Source organism: Chaetodon auriga, chromosome 24, assembly GCF_051107435.1.
Source record: "Chaetodon auriga isolate fChaAug3 chromosome 24, fChaAug3.hap1, whole genome shotgun sequence".
NCBI classification, from domain to species: domain Eukaryota; kingdom Metazoa; phylum Chordata; class Actinopteri; order Chaetodontiformes; family Chaetodontidae; genus Chaetodon; species Chaetodon auriga.
The window spans coordinates 801,224-822,746 of NC_135097.1; the positions used below are offsets into that span (position 1 = coordinate 801,224).

A 21,523-nucleotide genomic window follows, 5' to 3' on the forward strand; every position below is an offset into this window, starting at 1 on the left:
CTTTGGAGTGTGGAGGACACTATTACAAAAATTTTTATGACTTTGTGGTGGCATCTGTGGTTTTCCATGCAGTGGAAAGAAAGAACGTTACCACAGGTCCTTCATTCCTACAGGTCAGACTGTTTAACTCCAGCATCTTTCACACACACACACACACACACACACACACACACACACACACACACACACACACACACACACACACACACACACACACACACAGTGTTGATACCACAGGAAGCTGCTAAATCACAGAACTGACTGCTTATGTACATGTGTCTATAAAGTCAGGAATCCGTTGAGCTCACAGTAAAGCACCAATCAGGATGCTCCACCCATCTGTGTGTGTGTGTGTGTGTGTGTGTGTGTGTGTGTGTGTAGGCTCCAAAGCAGATGTTCAGCACACAAATCACCAGCTTCTTCCTCTCGCTCTTCCTGCAGGCGATGCTGCAGAGGTCAGAGGCTGAAGGTGGAGAACTGAGGTGGAGACTGTACACCTGCGAGTGATTATTCAGTCTGAGGCGAAGTGAAAATAATCAGTCAATAAAAAGATAAGTTGATTGGTTGACAGACAGTTGATTGGCAGCTATTTTGATCATGTTTAGCAGGTGTAATATTCACCATATTCAGCTTCTAAGAGTGGTATTATGATTGAAAGTTACTAACTACATTTACTCAGGTAAATTTTAGGTACTTTACTGCAGAAGTATTTTCTTTTCACACTACTTTCTTCTTCTGCGTTCATCAGCTTTAGTCACTACAACCCTGATAGTCAAAGTCTGGACTCTGAAACATCAATAACCAGAATCAATCATCAATAATCAAACTGTTCACTGACAGCAGCTTCATGTCGTCACATCCTTCATTCAATCATGTGTTCACCTTTCGTACCCAATCATGATCCTCTCACCTGTCACCAATCAGCCTGTTTACCTGTGGAATGTTCCAAACAGGTGTTTTCGGAGCGTTCCACATCTTTCAGTCTGTGAAACGTGTCGCTGCATCAGACTCACAATAGGGCAACCGATTGTGAATTGTTAGCGACACTGTCAATAACAATTCGTTACGTCACAATTTGCAGGACGTGTGAAAAGTAATGGAATTGTGTGACTGTCCAGCACAAAGCGGGACATCTGGTCACTGTAATACACAATAACAGATATTTACAGAAATCAATGAGGCTGAGGAGGAAGAACATTAAATATATTGACTTTGAGCTGGTTTCAGGTCCGTTTCTGTCAGAGAGGATCAGATCAGGTGATCACCTCTGATTGGTTGATGTTTCACAGCTGTTTGGAGTCAGAGTGGTTGTGACTTTATAGATTAAGATCTTTCACACATAAATAGTTCATAAAAATATGGAATCATCTGATGTTTGATCTTCTCAGATGTTTGATCTGCTGCTTTTCCTCTCAATGATCTGAATGTGTTTGGAATCATGTGGAGCTTTGGACTGTTGGTTGGACCAAACAAACATGGTGAAGGCGTCACTTTGGGCTCATTGTCACCACATTTCTCACTATTTTCACAATGTTTCCGAAGCAAACGATCAATTGATTGATGGAGGAGATGATCAGCAGATTGATCCAGAATGAAAAGAATCATTAGTTTGAGTTAAAATGAGTCTTCTGCTAAGAAGACTGAGGTCTTTTGGAGTTTGTAGGACACTGTAAAAAACATTTTATGACTCTGTGGTGGCATCTGCAGTTTTCCATCCAGGTTTTTCTGCTGGGGCTGTGGAAGGTCTGAGACGGATAGGAAAAGATTAACCAACTGGTCAGGAGAGCTGGCTCTGTCCTGGACTGCCGTCAGGACACCATCGAGGAGGTGGGTGAGAGGAGGATGTTAGCCAGGCTGGCATCGATGGGATGGACCACCCATCCCACCCTCTGCATGATGCTTCTCATTGGCTAAAAGATGAACCACTGGGTTAATCATCAGTGAAAATGACCATTAGTTGCAGCTATTGTCAAATAAACAAGTAGTCATATAATAATTTCAACAGGGGATGTGATGTCACATGTCAGTCAAGCTGTGTGGGAGGGACTAAGATCTGTCAGAGTAAGTATTTGTTTAAAGTATGTAAACTGCTATTTAGAGGAGCAAATGAAGAAGAGGAAGAGTGGTTTGTTTAAAGTATTACAAATTTAACAATCAATCAATAAATCATCCGATTGTTCAAAGAATACTTAAACACAACTACAACAAGTTCGACTGACAGTTGATTAAAGCTTTTGGGATCACAGTATTACAATAACAATGATTCCAGATAATATCTGAAGTCACTGCTGTGGTTCAATACCACAAGTGTCTTCAAAGGCGATTTTGGCAAAGAGTTTAGGAGAAATTTATTCGAGTCCCAGTGGTTTTCCATTTTGAACATCAGAAGTAATGCTCAGTCTGTTCCCTGACAAAGTATGCAGAGAAGTCTGTGAACGGTGCTGCTGCAGTCTCAACACACACCAGCCATGAGGCCTTGCATAGACACAAGTACGGCAGCTGGGATGTGTCAGTGCGGGAAGCAGATGTGCTAAAGATGCTGCTTTTGAAGAGTCACATGAGAGCAGGAAGCAGGACAGGCTGCATCTGAATGTGAGTATTTTGATTTAAAGACAGCAGCGCAGAGTGTTTGACCAGGAGTTCACGACCTGCCCGACGAGCAAAAAGACAAAAAAATGAAAATATTTCCAAAAAACAACAAAAAGGAACAAAGAAACGGAGAAAGTCACTGAACTAAAACCCTGAGAGAATATTTAACACGAGAGCAAAGTTCAGTCTGCAGTGAACGTTTGACCTGCAGCTTCACTTTCAACTGCAAAGAATGAAGGTCAAGGTCACAGGAAGGTCAGCCTGTCAATCAGCAAAACACACACACACACACGCACACACACACACGCACGCACACACGCGCACACACACACACACGCACACACACGCACGCACACACACGCGCACACGCACGCACGCGCACACACGCACGCACGCACGCACGCACACACAGCTGGTGTGTGTGTGTTTAGTCTGTCAGGCTTTAAATTAACGCTCCTGCTTCTTGAACAAACACGGCAGAAAATTCTCAAGCAAACTTTTGAGTCGTTCATGGAAAGAGCGACTCATGACGCAGTGATGTCATCGACACGGCCCCTGTCTTAGTGTGACATCATCAACAGCAATCTGTCCTCGCTGCCCTTTCCTACGTTCAGCCTTCAGCAACACCTGCAGACACACACACACACACACACACACACACACACACACACACACACCTGACATCAGCAACACAAACACTCACCCACATAACTGAGCTCACGTGTGTGTCTCACCTTGTCAACAAAGTGCGTCATTAAGGTAACCTGTGTGTGTCTCCAACCGTGTCCACCTGTCCTGCTCCAGAGGGCGGGGCTATACCTGCAACAGCCAATCAGGAACAAGACTTTACACAGGTGATTCTAACAGAAGTTATTGTAAATGAGTGAAAACAATTGTAACACATCATTTACTGTAAGTTTACTGTCATCTGTAATTGGCTCTGGCACCTTCGGTCTCTTTTCCTGACAAACAGCTGCAACACGCCCACATGATGCCCCGTCAGCCAATGGGAGAAGGAGAAACACAGGTCGCCATGGCTCCAGGGTGGAACTATTCGGACGGCCAGCCGAGCACCGCGGACGCTCCTCTGTCCTGCCTTCAGCTCCGGGATGGACAGGTACTGCCCACCTGAGAGGCAAAATTCATATATATTAATACTGGAGTTCAAATTCTTGTCAGCGTTAATGACTTTAATAGGCTCTGTGCACAAGCCTCGTGACGTACTTCCGATTCCGCCTGAAATCGGCAAACCAGTTTCCGGTTTGCTTCCCTCTCCAGTCAAAACAGCGCTAAAATAAATACAAGGAATGAAAAATGAATCAACATCCACGAAAGAAGACGAAGTATAATGTGAGAGGGACTTTTAAGTTCCAGAAGACGGTGGGTGGCTCTAATGAGCACTGTTGTGTGACACTTTGTGCCAGCTCAAGTCGCAGCGAGCTTAGCTTCCACTGCTTCCCGAAGGACACCGAACTTCGTGCACAGTGGCTGCAGAAAATATGCAGAACGGGATTTTCGGTAACTCAGCATACGAAGGTATGCAGCCGACATTTCGAAAATGCCCAAATTCGAAATACCCCCAAAGGTAGACGGGTTTTAGCAGCAAACGCAGTGCCAACACTGTTTGAATGGAACAGCTACACAGCAACCAAGACAAGAGCCGGTGTTTGGGATCGCCGCCCTCGACTGACATCAAGCCGAGAAACCTCACCTGTGCCCTGATCTTTGTCTGACACTGAAATGGACATAAAGTCAACACAGTTAGCACAACAAGTAACAGTAAAGAACATACGTTGCTAACGTCAGCTAGTCATCACAATGAACTTTACAAGATGCCTGTCAATGATATCTATCAACGATGTTCATCGTATCGTGGATGCCCACTCTCCTGCTCCGAAGAGCAAACGGGAAAAAGGGTTTCGTCTCTACATCTCTAGTTACGTTCACCAGTACGAGGATAAGTGATTTATTGGTGACGTTAGCTGACTAGCTGACGTTAGCAACGTGCTAATTTTTTAGTTTTGTGTTTGCTTCGTATGTTCTTTACTGTTGCTAACTGTTACCGAAAATCCCGTTCTGCATATTTTCTGCAGCCACTGTGCACGAAGTTCGGTGTCCTTCGGGAAGCAGTGGAAGCTAAGCTCGCTGTTATAGCGACTTGAGCTGGCACAAAGTGGCACACAACAGTGCTCATTAGAGCCATTCACCGTCTTCTGGAACTTAAAAGTCCCTCTCACATTATACTTCGTCTCCTTTCGTGGATGTTGATTCATTTTTCATTCCTTGTATTTATTTTAGCGCTGTTTTGACTGGAGAGGGAAGTAAACCGGAAACTGGTTTGCCGATTTCAGACGGAATCGGAAGTACGTCACGAGGCTTGTGCACAGAGCCTATAGTGCTACTTCTACTTCTACTTCTACTTATCTTTTCTTAAAAAGGTCAAGGTGTACAGTGATTCACAACAACCCGTAGATGTTTTCATATTATTGCTTTACTTTACATTTGTCTCTCGGCTATAGTTACTCATTACTTTCAGATTCCTTCCTGTCCACTGAAAAGCTTGTATCTCCAGATGTGTTGACTGTTCATTGACTGACCATGAACTGTAGGTGTGTGAGCAAAATCATTCTTTATCATTTTATTGCAATGTGGGTCAAGCTGATATGCCCGAGTAACTCAACAACAGGGGACAGGACATTATTTTATTTGTTTATTTTGTGATGCATACGTATGTAGACCTTTAAAAGACATTTTTATATTGACATAATGTACAAGCAGAATGTCTCTGTTGTATTGGTTGTCCCTCTTATGGACATAATCTGCAAAAATAGATATTTGAATGGTTTGAATCAATGTTTTTTTTAGAAAAAATAATTGAACATGGGGCCACATGGGGGTGCTTGTGATGCAGAAGGTGCATGTTCGTTTTTAGTGGGCAGCTAAGAGAAAGGAGAAGAGAGAGGGAGGACCGTACAGCAAGCTACTGGTTAGCCACAACCATTGGACCAAAAACCCACTACTAACTTACGTGGGTGAAGACCCTCCCATGAAAACGAAGGGCGACGCCAGAATAAGTTGAAAAAAATCGTCATCATATATTAGAAATACACAGGTCATATATTAATTAAATATGATAAATTGTGTGTGTGTGAGTTTTACCGGCAGGGTTGTGAGTCGTCTCCCAGTATAGATCTCCGTCTCTGTCTGACATCCAGTCACACAGTCCACGATCGAAGGTACAGCGGAGCACACCAACCTCTACAACACACACAAACACACACACGTGGTTAGCCAAAAATGGAGCCATTATTCCTACAGGAGCCCAGAGAGGACAAAATACTGCATTTACACCTCTACTACAACAGCCCGCCCATGGGTCACCAGAGTGTTCAGTGGTTCGCCCATTTAGTGACAGAACTGCTGTGTCAAAGGTTTGACTCGTGCCATTCATTGTCGGAAAACAAATTTAAAAAAATGTGTGATTCGATTGATGCAAAACATTTTTTTTGAAATGATTATGACCGAACATGGCCTCAATAGGAAGATTTAAGCCTAAATAGAAGTATAGTTGGCCTACAAATAGATTGCCTGAATATAAATTCAAATATTTATGTTGATAAATGTAGTACAAAGCCTTTTTGGGGAACACCTGGACATACTGTTGGAAAACATATGTAAAATATGAATTTTCTGTGGTAAATTATTGAAGTTGGGCCAGGCTAAGGGCGCATGCTGTGGTTCCTTTATGTTTTCCAGCTCATAAGTCCCAGATATCGTCACCTGCAAGCATCTCTCAAGAAAATATTTAGGCAGAAATGAAAACCTTCTACTTCAGTGTGTTCAAACTTCTGTTCCTTGATGTCAGCAGCACTTAAAGTGATTCTGCCTGTGGGAGATACAAGTTCCGAGTGTTATCTTTGAAAAGAGACCGAAACCATGCAGCGACTCCAGACGGTTCGAGAACAGCTTTCAGTTTACTTCAGATGTACTTTAGATGGCCTTTTAGGCTAATTTACACAGAAATGAATGAAACAAACCAGAACTTCAGGCCAACAACATTCTGCTTCAGCTGCTTAAAATGTTACATTTTAGCTGAGCATGAAAGCCTCTAAAATATTTCAGCATTATTTCATGAATATGACTTTGGCTTTTCATGGAATAGCTTGTAAAAATGAAATCACAAGCTCAAAGTTGGATTGGCAAACCCGGAGTGAAGAGCCCATCAGTAACCTGCTTTGTGAGTCCGGCCCCTGATCAGTGTTTGTTCAGAGTGTGAGTGAGGACGTTCACATGTGTTAGCGAGCTGGAGGTCAGACTGAACGTGAGCACACCTCAAATGTCGCTGATAATCCCTCAGTGCTCAGGAAAATTGTGCACACACAAATACAGTAACTATGGTAGTTCCAAGCTGAAATTGGGGGACAGACCAGCAGTAGCAGGTCCTGCTGAGGTTGAGGACGTCACGGTTTGAGTCTCTCCACGTTAGGTCACTTTCAGGTTGGCTACTAACTCTCTGGCTCACGAAGACGACTAAAACACACACACACACACACACACACACACACACACACACACACACACACACACACACACACACACACACACTCACCAGGATCATCTCCGGCGTCCTTGGCTGTGTTTCCCAGCTCGATGTCAAACTCCCACACGTGGTTATAAGTGGGGTGTCGAGGGACTGCGACACACACAGACATTCAACATGTAAAATAATGGTGTGTGTGTGTGTGTGTGTGTGTGTGTGTGTGTGTGTGTGTGTGTGCACGCGTCCTCACTGTGCACGTCTCCTCTCTGTCGGTGTGTCACCTCCTTATTAAGCCTGTTGTTCACTGTGGTCGTTAGCAGGGAGGTGCTGCTGGGCCTCGTGCTTGTTGGTTCCTCTGTAGATTGAGGAATAGTTGGAGTAGTAATAGTAAGACTTGAAACAGTAGTTGCAGTAGTAGTAGTAGTAATAGTAGTAGGATGAGGAGTTGTACGAGTTGAAGTATCCAGTTCAGTTGTAGTTGGCAGCATTGTTGAGGTAGTTGTACCAGCAGTGGTAGTAGTAGCAGGCATTTTACTTGAAACAGCAGTGAAGGTAGTAGTAGTAGTAGTAGTAGTAGCAGCAGATGTAGTGGTAGGAGTAGGTATTGGCGTGGTTTTGGTAGAAGTAGATGTGGCCGTGGTGGTTGCTGACATTGTAGTGGTCGTCATTCGCACAGCAGTAGTGTTGGTGGTACTGGTAGCAGTGGTGGTGGTGGTACTGGTAGCAGTGGCGGTGGTGGTGAGGCGGGTGGTGGTTCTTGCAAGTGCTGGACTTGTACTTCTTGGTCTCTGAGGCTCCAGCGTGACTTTGAGGACAGCTGGGAGAAAACAGACACTACAGCTGAACTTTGTCAGTGACGTACACCGAGAGCTGTGTTTCCACCACAACGTAAAAAGCTTTATTGCCCTTTTCAAGACGTTTTTTAAGATGTTCTGCAACTGCCAAATCTCGAGGTAATATTACAGCAGTGAACTTGTTCGTAAGGACTCTGACGCCATTTTCCTGTTGCTAATCTGACACATAAGTGACAAGTTTCCAGAAAAGGTCCCTCCTTGGATTCTCTCTGTGTTTCATCGGGAGTCACCTGAACTGTCAAAGCAACTTTTCAGAGGAGTCCGAGAAGAAGAAGAAGGTGTTGACAACTGCCAAAGAGCCCCGTGAAGGTGCTGTTACCTGTACAGCTGCTGTCCTTACACCTGCACTTTGGAGAGGCCGGATTCAGAGAACAGAACGGCCGAGTGTCCTTATCTGTAAGACAAAGACAGACGCTGTCGCTCTGGAGGTATGACACTTGTGTTCTGCTGTACTTTCTGTTTGTTGGACCTTCAGAAGACACTGTGACAGTCGATGAACTGAGATGACCTCTGCTGGACAGAAGACTGCTTTGAGATATGGACGGATAACATCAGTGCTGGAGGAAAAAAGCTCAGAGTCTGGTGAGATCCTGCGTGGACAGAAGCAGACCTGGTCCATCTGACTCAAACTGGATCCAGTCCCACATCAGCTTCCCGTATTCACAAAGCTTCTTAGAGTCCTCTGACAGAGCTCCTAACGTAGCCTTAAAACTGCGAGCAAGGAATCTGAGCTTAAGAGTGATTCAGGAAGTGTGTGAGAGCAACTCTGAGCAAGGAGGGAACAGAAACTTCGATCTGAGTGAGGAGATGTGGCTGACCCCGTTGATAGGTATGACGCAGTCTTCTAAAGGCTGTGATTGGTTGTTACAAAAAGGGAAAGAGACAAAAATGAATGGACGGTAAAATCAACCCATCATATATTTGGACTGTATTAAGAAACGTGGAATCGTGACATTAATTTCATGAAACTCAGCAAAATGAAATGAATTGTGACACTAATTCAAAATGTTTGAACGGACCTCGTTCACATGCCGGTTGTATTGATTGGCTTACTGTTCTGTTTTCTGTCCATGTGGGTAATTTTACTCCTTCATGTATTTGATATTAATGGTGGACGCAGACTCAGCAGTCAGCACCTCCTGTGACTGCTGGCGTCCTTATAAAAAGCGGTTTGGTTTGGCAGAAAGACCAAAACAACTAACGAAATGGATAAAAAGAGAAGAAGAAGCCAAACCGGACACGAGAGCAGCCTGCTGTCGGCACAGCTCGTGGATGGAAATAAAACAGTATTAAAGGGAAACTGGGTCCCGGGATCACAGCCCACAGGAAGAGGCAGCCTTGGGAGCGCACTGCCGCAGATCAACGCGTCGTTCGCTCTCCTTTACGACGAGCGACAGACGAGTGTGAGAAGCGCTGCTACGTGCTGCAATCCCAAGCGAGAGCATTACTGCGCTGGGTGGGACAAGTAAGCTCATCCCTGATGAGGTCAAGCACAAACATTATCCCTGCACGATCGAGCCGGCAGCGTCTTATTAAATCACTGTTCAATTCGAGGAAGATTTTTCTGAGAATGACGTCACAAAGAGCTGCTTTTAGCCTCAGGATGTTTTGTGAATACGGGCCCTGATGTGAGTCTGTGTCTCCACAGAACTGAATACAACATAACACACACAGCCTCACCGACGCAGGAGTACCGTCCGTTGATGTACGCGAGTTTGAAACCGAGGTGACATTTACACATGAAGCTCCCAAACGTGTTGACACACTTCCTGCGACGAGGACACACACCTCCGCCAAACACACACTCATCAATGTCTGCAGAGAGACAGAGAGAGACAGACAGAGAGGTTGAGGATGAACCTCATCTCGGTCGACATCTCGTCATCCAGCAGCAAAGTGAAACAGGCTGACTGACCGATGCAGGTGCGTCTGTCTGGTCCAATCTGTAACCCTGGCGACGGACAGGTACATCGGACCACCCCCTTGATGACCTCACAGCCGTACTGACAGTTGGCATGGTAACAGGTGCGAGCATCTTCAAGTACAAACATGCATGTAATCAGTCAGTTCAAACACAGAGAACTTTATTTACAACGTGTCAGACTGAATTATGGGTAATTGTCCAATATGATGCACAAGATGTCCAAAACTTTTCACCCATAAAGACACTGGCCTGAATGTTTGACTTGATATGAGCTGACAGCACAACGTCGATTCACCTTGAAGTGACACAGCTGCACACCTGGTTTCTCTTTCTGTACCTGACGCCCAGAGACACACCTGACCTCTGATGGTCTAAGCCCATCGTTGTGTATGTTGATTTCATCACACATCATGCTCTTATTTTGAAATTCTTTGATAATAACTACAGGAAATGGTGACTGACAGCTGACTCTCTGTGTGTGTGTGTGTGTGTGTGTGTGTGTGTGTGGACTCACTCCTACAGCTGCCGTCTGGCTGCGCTGCGTATCCATCCAGACAGAAACACTTGTAGCTGCCCGGTGTGTTCATGCAGCGATGCTTACAGGGCCGAGGCTTCACGCCGCACTCGTTCAGATCTGACACACGAACACACACACACACACACAGGTCAAAGGGCAGGAACAAACATTAAAGTGAGAGGCTCCTTTTCTCTGTTTTCACTCCTTGTCAACTTGTCGGATTACCCTTTGACTTTCAGCGTTTACATCCCGCCGCAAGCCAGCGTGCAGGACGCACAGCGTATGCTCGCTGACCAGATACTGCGTGTGGAGCGGACCAACCCGGACTCTTTAGTTATTGTCCTTGGCGACTTTAACAAAGGTAACCTCACCCACGAACTCCCTAAATACAGACAGTTTATCAAGTGCCCGACCAGAGAGGAGAACATTCTGGATCACTGTTACACCACCGTCAGGGATGCTTATCACGCCGTCCCCCGTGCTGCACTGGGCCACTCTGACCACGTCATGGTGCACCTGATTCCTGCGTACAGGCAGAAACTAAAGCTCTGCAAACCTGTAGTGAGGACATCAAGGAAGTGGACCAGTGAGGCTGTGGAGGATCTCCAGGCGTGTTTGGACTCTACTGACTGGGATGTGTTCAGGACTGCTACCAACAGTCTGGATGAGTACACGGAGACTGTGACGTCCTACATCAGCTTCTGTGAGGACTGCTGTGTTCCATCACGCACCAGGGTGAGTTACAACAATGACAAACCCTGGTTCACAGCCCAACTCAGGCAGCTAAGGTTGGCAAAGGAAGAGACCTTCAGGAGTGGGGACAAAGACAGATACAAAGAGTCGAAGTACAAGTTTAGCAAGGCGGTGAAAGAGGCTAAACGACTGTACTCTGACAAGCTAACGACTCTGCGTCTGTCTGGAAAGGGCTCAGGCAGATCACTAACTTCAAGCCTAAAGCCCCCCACTCCATCAACGATCGACGCCTAGCCAACGACCTGAACCAGTTCTACTGCCGCTTTGAAAGACAAAGGGACAGTCCAGCAACCATCCCCCACGACACCTCTGAACAGCTCCAGCTCCAGTCACCTCCACCAACGCCCACCTTAAAGCCCCCCCCCCACCCACCCACCTCAGTGACGACTCTTTCCATCCATGAAAGGGACGTCAACAGACTCTTCAGGAGACAGAACCCCCGGAAAGCAGCTGGACCGGATTCTGTCTCCCCATCTGCCTTGAAGCACTGCGCTGATCAGCTGTCCCCAGTGTTCACAGACATTTTTAACACCTCACTGGAGACATGTCACGTGCCAGCCTGCTTCAAGTCTTCAACCATCATCCCTGTTCCCAAGAAGCCAAGGACCACAGGACTTAATGACTTCAGACCCGTCGCCCTGACCTCTGTGGTCATGAAGTCCTTTGAGCGCCTTGTGCTCTCACACATCAGAGACATCACTGACCCTCTCCTGGACCCCCTGCAGTTTGCCTACAGAGCCAACAGGTCTGTAGACGATGCAGTCAACTTGGCCCTCCACTTCATCCTCCAGCACCTGGACTCCGCAGGAACCTACGCCAGGATCCTGTTTGTGGATTTCAGCTCTGCCTTCAACACCATCGTCCCAACTCTGCTTCAGGAGAAGCTCTCCCAGCTGAGCGTGCCTGACTCCACCTGCAGGTGGATCACAGACTTCCTGTCTGACAGGAAACAGTGCGTGAAGCTGGGGAAACACTTCTCCGACGCTAAGACCATCAGCACCGGATCCCCCCAGGGCTGTGTTCTTTCTCCTCTGCTCTTCTCCCTGTACACGAACAGCTGCACCTCCAGTCACCAGTCCATCAAGCTCCTGAAGTTTGCGGACGACACCACCCTCATCGGACTCATCTCTGATGGCGACGAGTCCGCCTACAGGTGGGAGGTTGACCATCTGGTGACCTGGTGCAACCAGAACAACCTGGAGCTCAATGCTCTAAAGACAGTGGAGATGGTTGTGGACTACAGGAAGAACTCAGCCTCACCCGCCCCCATCACCCTCTGTGATTCCACTACTGACACTGTGGAGTCTTTCCGCTTCCTGGGAACTATCATCTCCCAGGACCTCAAGTGGGAGCCGAACATCAGCTCCCTCATCAGGAAAGCACAGCAGAGGATGTTCTTCCTATGGCAGCTGAAGAAATTCAGCCTGCCAAAGACAACGATGGTGCACTTCTACACAGCCATCATTGAGTCCATCCTCACCTCCTCCATCACCGTCTGGTACGCTGCTGCCACTGCCAAGGACAAGGGCAGACTGCAGCGTGTCATTCGGTCTGCAGAGAAGGTGATTGGCTGTAATCTCCCATCTCTTCAGGACCTGTACGCCTCCAGGACCCTGAGGCGTGCAGGAAAGATTGTGGCTGATCCCTCTCACCCCGGACACAAACTCTTTGAGCCACTCCCCTCTGGCAGGAGGCTGCGGTCCATCAGGACCAAAACCTCACGCCACAAGAACAGTTTTTTCCCGTCTGCTGTCAGCCTGACCAACAAGGCCCGGAACCCCCCCGACACTCTTCACACTCCACCTCTGCCTCATCTGTCACTCTGACATAAATACAACTCTATGTGTTACATTAACGCTCAGCTTGGACTTCTTTCTGAAAAACAGACTGTGTTTCCGGAAAATAACAACAAAACACAGACTTGTGTATATATATTTAAACTGTTATATTTTGTGCTCTTATTTTAGTAGATGTGTCTGCACCAACTGCACCACAACAAATTCCTCGTATGTGTAAAATCATACCTGGCAATAAAGCTTTTTCTGATTCTGATACTGATTTCTCTTAGTCACAAAGAGCATTTTAAGTGTGTGTGTGTATGTGTATGTGTGTGTGTGTGTGTGTGTGTGTGAAGCCCCAGTTTAAAGCCAGATGGTGTTTTATAGTCAGGATATGACTCATTATTTAGCCTCTAATCAGAAGATTACACATGTGTGTGTGTATTTTGGGGGTCTTCAGGTAAAACACGCCTTTGCAGGTCAAACAAGCATGACAGGAATGTGTGCATCTCTGTGAGGCATGATGGGAAATTGAATCTGTGTGACACTACAGAGAGGTGGGAACGAGACACACACACACACACACACACACACACACACACACACGCTCTCTCACTCTGTAATTTAACACTACACACACACACACACACACACACACACACACACACACACGCTCTCTCACTCTGTAATTTAACACTACACACACACACACACACACACACACACACACACACACACACAGATACCTTGGTTGCAGGCCATGCCGGTGTATCCTGGGTGACATTTGCATCTTTCTGGTCCGACACACTCTCCATGTTTACAACCCTGCTGACAGTGAGCTACACACACACACACACACACACACACACACACACACACACACGTCTTATTTCTCTCTTTTCTGTGCGTTCTGTCTTTTCTTGTAAAGCTCTTCCTGTATGAAGGGTGTTGTACAAATTAATTATCATAATCATGTGTGTGTGTGTGTGTGTGTGTGTGTGTGTGTGTGTGTCTTCTCACGTTGACAGCGTTCCTTGTCCATCTGTCTCCAGCCCCAGCAACACTCCACGCTGTTGCCATAGCGACAGAGGCCATTGGGTGACACCGTCTGGTCCGTCCAGCTGAAACACACAGATCCACAAACATTTTCAGAGTGCGACGGGATGTTTGGATGACTAGATTTTCAGAACATGCACATGCACAGAAACACATGCGCGCGCGGGGGGGCGGGGGGGGGGGTCCTTCCTTTGTAAAAAGTTGAAGCTCTTCAGGTTATGTCGGCTCTACATGTTTGGACCGGCTCGAGTGTGTGTGTGTGTGTGTGTGTGCCCTGTTTCCGCGTGCCTGTCTGAACATGATTTCCTCAGGGAGGGTGGTGTTCTCTTTCTCCACCCTCTCTTCAGACCTCCTCTCCTCAGTCTGGATGCTCGTGTTTGTTTGATTTCAGACCCAATTCTTTATGACTGAATCAATAATCAATATTCACGGCTGTCAGTGGATTTTGCCACTTTTAGCTGCCGTCTACCAAAGCCCACAAACAGCATCAGTTCAATGAGCCAAATGTGAAAGACGAGCAGTTTGAAAGCACACAGAGACGTTGTCAGTCCACTGCTGGGCTCCGATGGACAATGAGACCTTTTTAAGCTCGTCTGCAGGACAGTTGGTTTAAAACACCAGAAACAAGGCTGAGGGGAGACTTCAGTCTGTCCACACAAGACAGGTTGAAGTCACGAACCGGACGCTGATTGGAAACAGAGATAAATTGTGGACCTGTCGTCGTCCAGGCGCTGGCTCTGGCTCCACATGCACACCGCGGACAGCAGAAGCAGGCTGACCCGGGACGGCATCGTCTTCCTCTGTCCCCGGACCCGCGTCACTCACTCGGCCGGTTACCTGTCCCACTCCGTCCGGTCCGGTCCGGTTCGGAACGGAAACGAGCTAAAATCCACCTGCGGCTTGAAAACGCATGTGAGCGACTCGGAGCCGGTACAAATGTCGAAATGTGGATAAAATCGGTGAAAGATTCGATTTAAGAAGAAACGAGTGAACAATAAAGTCAAAGAGAAGATTTGAGGCTTGTTTCATTTGAACGTTTGCTAAAAAGCCGTAAAGTGACTGAAGAGCGCGCGAAGTCCGAGTGGAAGTAAAAACAAGCCGTTCCTCTGACAACGTCAAAAAAAGTGTGATTCTCCTCATCTACGGAGCTCCGCGAGCGTCGCACGCGCGCAACGACGTTCTGACGGCCGCCTGAAAAACGCCTCCTCGTGCGCTCCGTCATAACAACCCGAAGGGCTGGCGTGGCGCGAGGAACTTTGTGAACAGTTAAACAAAGACAGACGTCTTTCCCCTCACGCACGCACGCACGGTCGGTGCGTGGACTGTTTTCATCCATGCTGACCGGAAACAGCTGGAGCTCATCTGTACCTCAGCTTCTAATCACGGACTGTTGGAGTGTCTTCATGCTACTTTCTCCTTCTACATTGAAACATTGTACTTTTTACTGCACTGCATGTATTTGATTACTTTAGGTACTTTGCAAATTAAGAGTTTTACACATAAAACACGTGAAGAGTTGATCAAATATGATGTTTTGTGATAAAGTAAACAGTTTATACAAGTACAACTGAAACGATCAGTCCATTAGTCAATTGACAGAAAATGATTGGTCGTCTGTTGTTTTAATGGTTTCATTGATCTCTGCTGTGAGATGTTTGATGTTCTCAGATGTTTGATTTGCTGCTTTTCCTCTCAATGATCTCAATGTGTTTGTAATAATGTGGAGCTTTGGACGATCAATCGATCAATCGATGGAGGAAATGATCAGCTGATTGATCCAGAATGAAAAGAATCATTAGTCTGAGTTAAAATGAGCTCCACCTCAACCAACTCCAACAGGAACATCCTGCTGAGACATGAATGAGGAGACACACTGATCTAAAGACCAGAGACAAGAGGACAACAGACACAGAGACACAATGATCTAAAGACCAGAGACAAGAGGACAACAGACACAGAGACACACTGATCTAAAGACCAGAGACATGAGGACAACAGACACAGAGACACAATGATCTAAAGACCAGAGACAAGAGGACAACAGACACAGAGACACAATGATCTAAAGACCAGAGACAAGAGGACAACAGACACAGAGACACAATGATCTAAAGACCAGAGACAAGAGGACAACAGACACAGAGACACAATGATCTAAAGACCAGAGACATGAGGACAACAGACACAGACACACAATGATCTACAGAGACCAGAGACAAGAGGACAACAGACACAGGAGACGCTTTACTGCAATGAGTACTTTGAATACTTAAAGTACATTGTCCTGATTATACTCTATACTTTTAGTTTAGTAACATTGAAGAAGAAGAAAGAAGAAAAAGCTTTATTGCCAAGTATGATTTTACACATACGAGGAATTTGTTGTGGTGAAGTTGGTGTAGGACACATCTACTAAAAATAAGAGCACAAAGTATAACAATATAAATATATACACACAAGTCTGTTTTTTGTTGGAGTATTTGTACAGCGTGGTATTTGTGCCTATGTGTACGTCCTCACTGTACTCTTTTAAAGAGGTTTGTTGTCTTGATTTATTTATTAATTTTGTATGTTTATTTTTTTTCTCTGTTCAGATGTGGAGGACTCAGGGAGCCGGGATGTCTTGGGCCATGCTGAGGAAGAGGATGGTGAAGATCAGGAGAAGGAGTCTGCTGAGGAGCCAGTGCAGAGCTCCAGTCCAGATCAGGAGGATCTGAGGGATCTGGATCATCAGACACCAAATACACGGTTTGATAGAATATATTGCCATTTAATATGTTTTCTTGGAGTGAGACAGAGATGTAGGTCTGTGGGTGAATAACACTGACACACAGATCTTCACTGAAGGATTGTTCCATTTTTCCTTGATTGGTTTATGTTCTTGCAGAGGTCAGTCTGTGAAGTGCAGGAGGAGGGGTCCTCTAAACCTCAGAGTCTGTGTGTTACAGGACTCCCACATCAGTGTGCTCAAAAATGGCGGTAGGAGTCCAGCATACAAGTGAAATGTCCTCTCAGGTCATCAGGTACTTCCAGCTAAAACTAAAGCTGGGCTTAGACAACAGGACCTTTAAAATCCTGCTGCTTGGCGCACTTCAGGAGAAACTTCAAGCGTGTTCTGTGTCGAATTTCAAACATGCACACGCTACAGGCTTCAGTGTGACTTACACCTTCGGAGGACATTCTCATTATAATGTCCCTCATGAATGACTTTTAGGAAACACAGACACTCCTTACAACTGCACAAGCTGTCTGTCAATCATCAATCAAGCTTTTACATTTTCTTCAGTATCACAGTGATCCAGTTTATGTGTGGAAATGTTGGTGTGTTGTAAAACGAAATGCGACACAGAGATAGAGGATATATAAATGAAGTACTTACTTTACTAGTTTGGTCAAAACATGTGGCACATTGGGTGGAAACTTCACTGTTGGAGAGTTTTGTCAGAACAAATCATAATAAAACAATTTGTTCCTTGAATGTTGCGATGGTGGATTTGATGGTGTGGTAGTGTTAATGTCCCCGATGAAGGACCTGAGGTGTCGTCAAGGCCTGCAGGAGCCTGACTTCCGGACCTGCTGAGGGCCACCTTCCCTCAGCTGACCGGACGGTTTGATGTCTTCACAACCAACGCAAGCAGGAAACTGACGCCACTGAACCTACAGACACGGACGCCAGAGGAGATCCAAAGGTCCATCAAATCCACTGGGACAGGAAGATCGGCCCTGTATGTCCGAGTAAAGGTAGATCATACAGTTATGTTACTAATGACCTGAACCATTTTATGACACAATGATTTAAATACGAGTCTGGTGACAAACCAGCAGTGAATATATCTACCAACAAGTATTGTGTGCCACAGCCTGATAGATCTCCTTCTTCTGTGGCACAGAGCTCCACTTTTGTCCAAAAAGTTAACAATGCAAGATGGCGCTGTGTTAGGTGGCAGCCTGTTGCAGTAGCTCTGTCCTTTTCCTTCATTTTTGTTCATTTAGTGAGTTTTTTTAATGTCTGCTTCTTAACTGTGTTCTTGGTAGTTGGGCCGCAATGTTAGCGCAGTTTCTTTTGGTCTTTTTACACTCTTTACAATGGAGGGCCGTACAGAGGGGAGTGAGGACATTGTCTACACATGCGAGCAGCTGATCACGTTGTGTAAACCCACGCTGCTGCCCGGAGAGAGGATTGTAGTCCCAGACAAGATGAAGAGACGACGTCCGGGCTGCAGAGCTGGAGCCAAACGGAGGGTGAGGGCACGCAAATACAGACTGTCTGTTCCGGTGATCATCACAGGGAACGTGAGGTCCTTAGCAAATGAGACAGACGAGCTTGTGGCGCTGGTCAGGACTCAGTGGGAATACCGACAGTGCAGCCTTATGGCCTTCACTGAGTCGTGGTTGCATTCAGACGTCCCAGACCGGAGTGTGGAGGTACCCGTCTTCAGCTGCGTGCAGGCGGACAGACACGTGGCTCGGAGCGGTCAGAAGAAGGGAGGAGGCATGTTTGTGAGTGAGAAGCGGTGTAATCCGGGACATGCTACTGTTACCGTAAGGAACGTTTCTGTAGCCCGGACATTGAGCTGCTAGCTGTGAGGATGCGGCCTTATTATTTGCCTCGGCACTTCACGTCTGCCATCGTGGTCACTGTTTACATCCCTCCAAAGGCTGACGGGGGAGCAGCGCGTGACGTCATCCACTCCACCGTAGCAGAGCTACAAATGCAGCAACCAAATGCATTTGTAGTCATTACTGAAGACTTTAACCACAATACTTTGGAATAAACTCTGCCAACTTTCAACCAGTTTATCAACTGTCCTGCCAAAGAACGCGCCACACTAGACTTACTGTATGAAAATGCAAAAGATGTATACAGTGCCACTGCCCTTCCCCCCCAGGCAGAGCCGGGGTGTATTCCAGGAAATGGATGATGTGAAGCCATGTGATCACATGTTGTAACATGTGGTACCACATGTGTTTCACATCTGATCACATGGCTTCACATAGGAATTTACATGGGTTTCACACATTACACCATGAAAAATGTTCCAAAACCACATGTTTCCTATGCTTAACATGTGCAAAATCACATGTGAAATTCATGTGGTTTTTCTGTGAGGGCCTCTGCCTTCTTTCTGTTGGCTGAACAGAACTCAAATGTTAATCTTTTCTAAATTAGTATTTTATTGAGTTTTCGTGTAGACAGGGTGCCCCTATAGCTCAGTTGGTAGGGTTTACCCCCATGTATTGAGGCTGTCAGTCCTCTGCAGTGGCCGCAGGTTCGAATCCCACCTGTGGCTCATTTCCTGTGTGTCATCCCCTTTCTCTGCCCAATTTCCTGTCACATCTTCAGCTGTCTCGGCAGCACGGTGGCGCAGCAGGTAGTGCGCGTGCCTCACAGCAAGGAGGTCGCTGGTTCAATCCCCGGGTCGGGGATCAAGTGAGATGACGTGTTAAAACAACATGTTGTTAGGGCTTTAAATTACTATTTGAAGTGCATTAATATTTACTTTGTTTAATAAATCAATTGAAAAAAATCAAATTAACATCAAAGTGAGGTTCAATCACAGCCTGGCAAAACATGCCTTACCTTTTTGAATGGTGTTTTTATTTTTCCTTTTTAGCTGCTCCCAAGTTTGTTTCTCCCCTGTTGGATTGCACCTAAATGAAAATCAGATTTTATTCCTATTTATATTCGTAACTGTACGCTACAATCGTAGGTACGGTTGAAGGTTAAGTCAGTGGAATAGTACATTCAAACTCAGGCCTGCAGTCAGACCTCCAGCTCCATCAGGGTAAAATAACTTGATCTTTGTTTGTCAGTTGTCATGGTGACTCGTGGTATCGGGGCTCCATTGATGATGGCTTTTTATAGTGGTTGTGCACGCGCTTAACTCAAGGTGAACATACTCAGAGTTGATTGAACGAACTCAGATCGGCTGTTCTGGAACCGGATACTCAGAGTTTCCCATCTGAGGGTAAGTCAACTCAGAGTTCAGGGATAGACTCAGTTTGTTGAACCTCCTACCTGGAATACCTCCCTGAACTGCTTCCGTCCTGCCCTTTTTGTTTGTCTGTTGGGTTCACGTCCTTGTTTTTTTTGCTCGGCCTCAACATCATAACAGACAGCTGACAACAGGCCCTCCTCCTCATCTCTGGAGCCTTCAGTCCTGCTTCCCTGTCCTCCACTCTCCCCACCTTCACCCAGTATGTTAAATGCCACACCAGAGACAACAGAAGACTGGACTTACTGTATGCAAACACTAAGGATGCCGACTGTTCTTCACCCCTCCCCCTGCTGGGTAGTTCTGATCACAATCAGGTTCATCTGCTCCCTGCCTCCATACCTCTGATGAATAAACAAGTGCCAACCATAAGGTATGTGAGAAGATGGTCAGAGGAGTCCAGAATGGCACTGAGGGACTGCTGAATGTAGCACTGTGCTGATGTTGTCTCCCATTTCCAATCACAAACCGACTGTTGTTGCACTACCATGATTTATGCTAACATATGCTCTAATTATACTTTGCTTGTTGTAACAACTTAATTTCCCCGGCGTGGCATCAATGAAGTTATCTTAACGTGGACTTAAACAGCAACAGATTAACTATAAGATACGACAAGTAAATATAAGAAGCTTGATGATGTCATCAAGAAATGACTTCATTTTCATTAAGAAATAAAGAAATAAAATGATCCAAAGTCATAGTTTTTCCCACAAACCTTTTATTGATTTTTTTTTTTTTTTTGGTTGCAATAACAGTAACGTAATAAAGATAAACAGCACAACCCACATCTCAGTGTTATGAAAGCAGCAGTTTGTCAGTTGATATTTATTTGAAAGAATCAGTTTCTCAGGCTTTAACTTATGTGATATGTTGTTGTTGGCCAGTTAAAATTGAGGTGCAATAACATAATTTTGAGTTATAAAAGAAGATATTTTGTGTTCATGATTCAAAATGAGGTTTTGGAAGCAACGTTCACAACAACAATAATAAGGGTAAGTTTTTAAAGTTATTAAAGAGTTCAGATTTCGTTTTAGTCGGTGTCCTGAGTTGCAGCTTGTATTAGAAAACCTGTGAATGTCTTTGAGAATGACAGCAGGATCCAGTCTTGTGTTGACATTGTTGGTACAGTGAGGCTGCACAGATCAGTTCTGACTGACCTGGAATCTGTAAATCATCAATGTGTTGATGCTGCGTTTGCACTGAATTCACTGTTTTCCTCAGAGATCACTTCTAAACCTTGTAGTGTCAAAGCTTCTCTTCTCAACCACGGATCAAAGTGAGCTGATGTGATGAACTGATATCATGTTACAGGCACAAGCTGACAGAAACTGCTGTCTCCAGAAAAAGAACAGAAGTGCATATAAAGCAGTTTAAAGTTCTACTGTGGTGTCCACATCGCTGCCTCTTTTCTAAGAAGTGTCTTCAACATGGAACCTGTTCTTATACTTATCATTAATCACCCTGAGAGTTCCTGAATACCATCTGATTATTGTGATTAGTAGGAGAGTAGACA

The 21,523-nt window shown here is 45.7% G+C and overlaps 1 protein-coding gene across 1 annotated transcript; it reads right to left on the reverse strand.

The window, feature by feature from the left end:
* Positions 1-1,792: 1,792 nt before the first annotated feature.
* Positions 1,793-14,901, reverse strand: LOC143316737 (nephronectin-like). The gene is made up of 13 exons (XM_076724359.1): positions 14,726-14,901; positions 13,976-14,076; positions 13,702-13,794; positions 10,422-10,541; positions 9,899-10,018; positions 9,664-9,798; positions 8,303-8,377; positions 7,380-7,946; positions 7,199-7,282; positions 5,749-5,847; positions 3,537-3,717; positions 3,324-3,408; positions 1,793-3,216 (listed from the first exon to the last, which is right to left on the reverse strand). Exons 1-13 carry the CDS (start codon positions 14,800-14,802, stop codon positions 3,130-3,132), a joined length of 1,824 nt encoding a protein of 607 aa, XP_076580474.1. The 5' UTR covers positions 14,803-14,901; the 3' UTR covers positions 1,793-3,129.
* Between the last annotated feature and the right edge of the window lie 6,622 nt (positions 14,902-21,523).

Excerpts from the sequence above, each read along its gene's own strand:
- LOC143316737 (XM_076724359.1), bottom strand. The coding sequence starts at position 14,802 with ATGCCGTCCCGGGTCAGCCTGCTTCTGCTGTCCGCGGTGTGCATGTGG. Across the intron at positions 13,795-13,975 it reads GGACAAGGAACGCTGTCAAC|CTCACTGTCAGCAGGGTTGT; the intron begins GTGAGAAGACAC and ends GTGTGTGTGTAG. Across the intron at positions 3,409-3,536 it reads GTCAGGAAAAGAGACCGAAG|GTATAGCCCCGCCCTCTGGA; the intron begins GTGCCAGAGCCA and ends TGGCTGTTGCAG.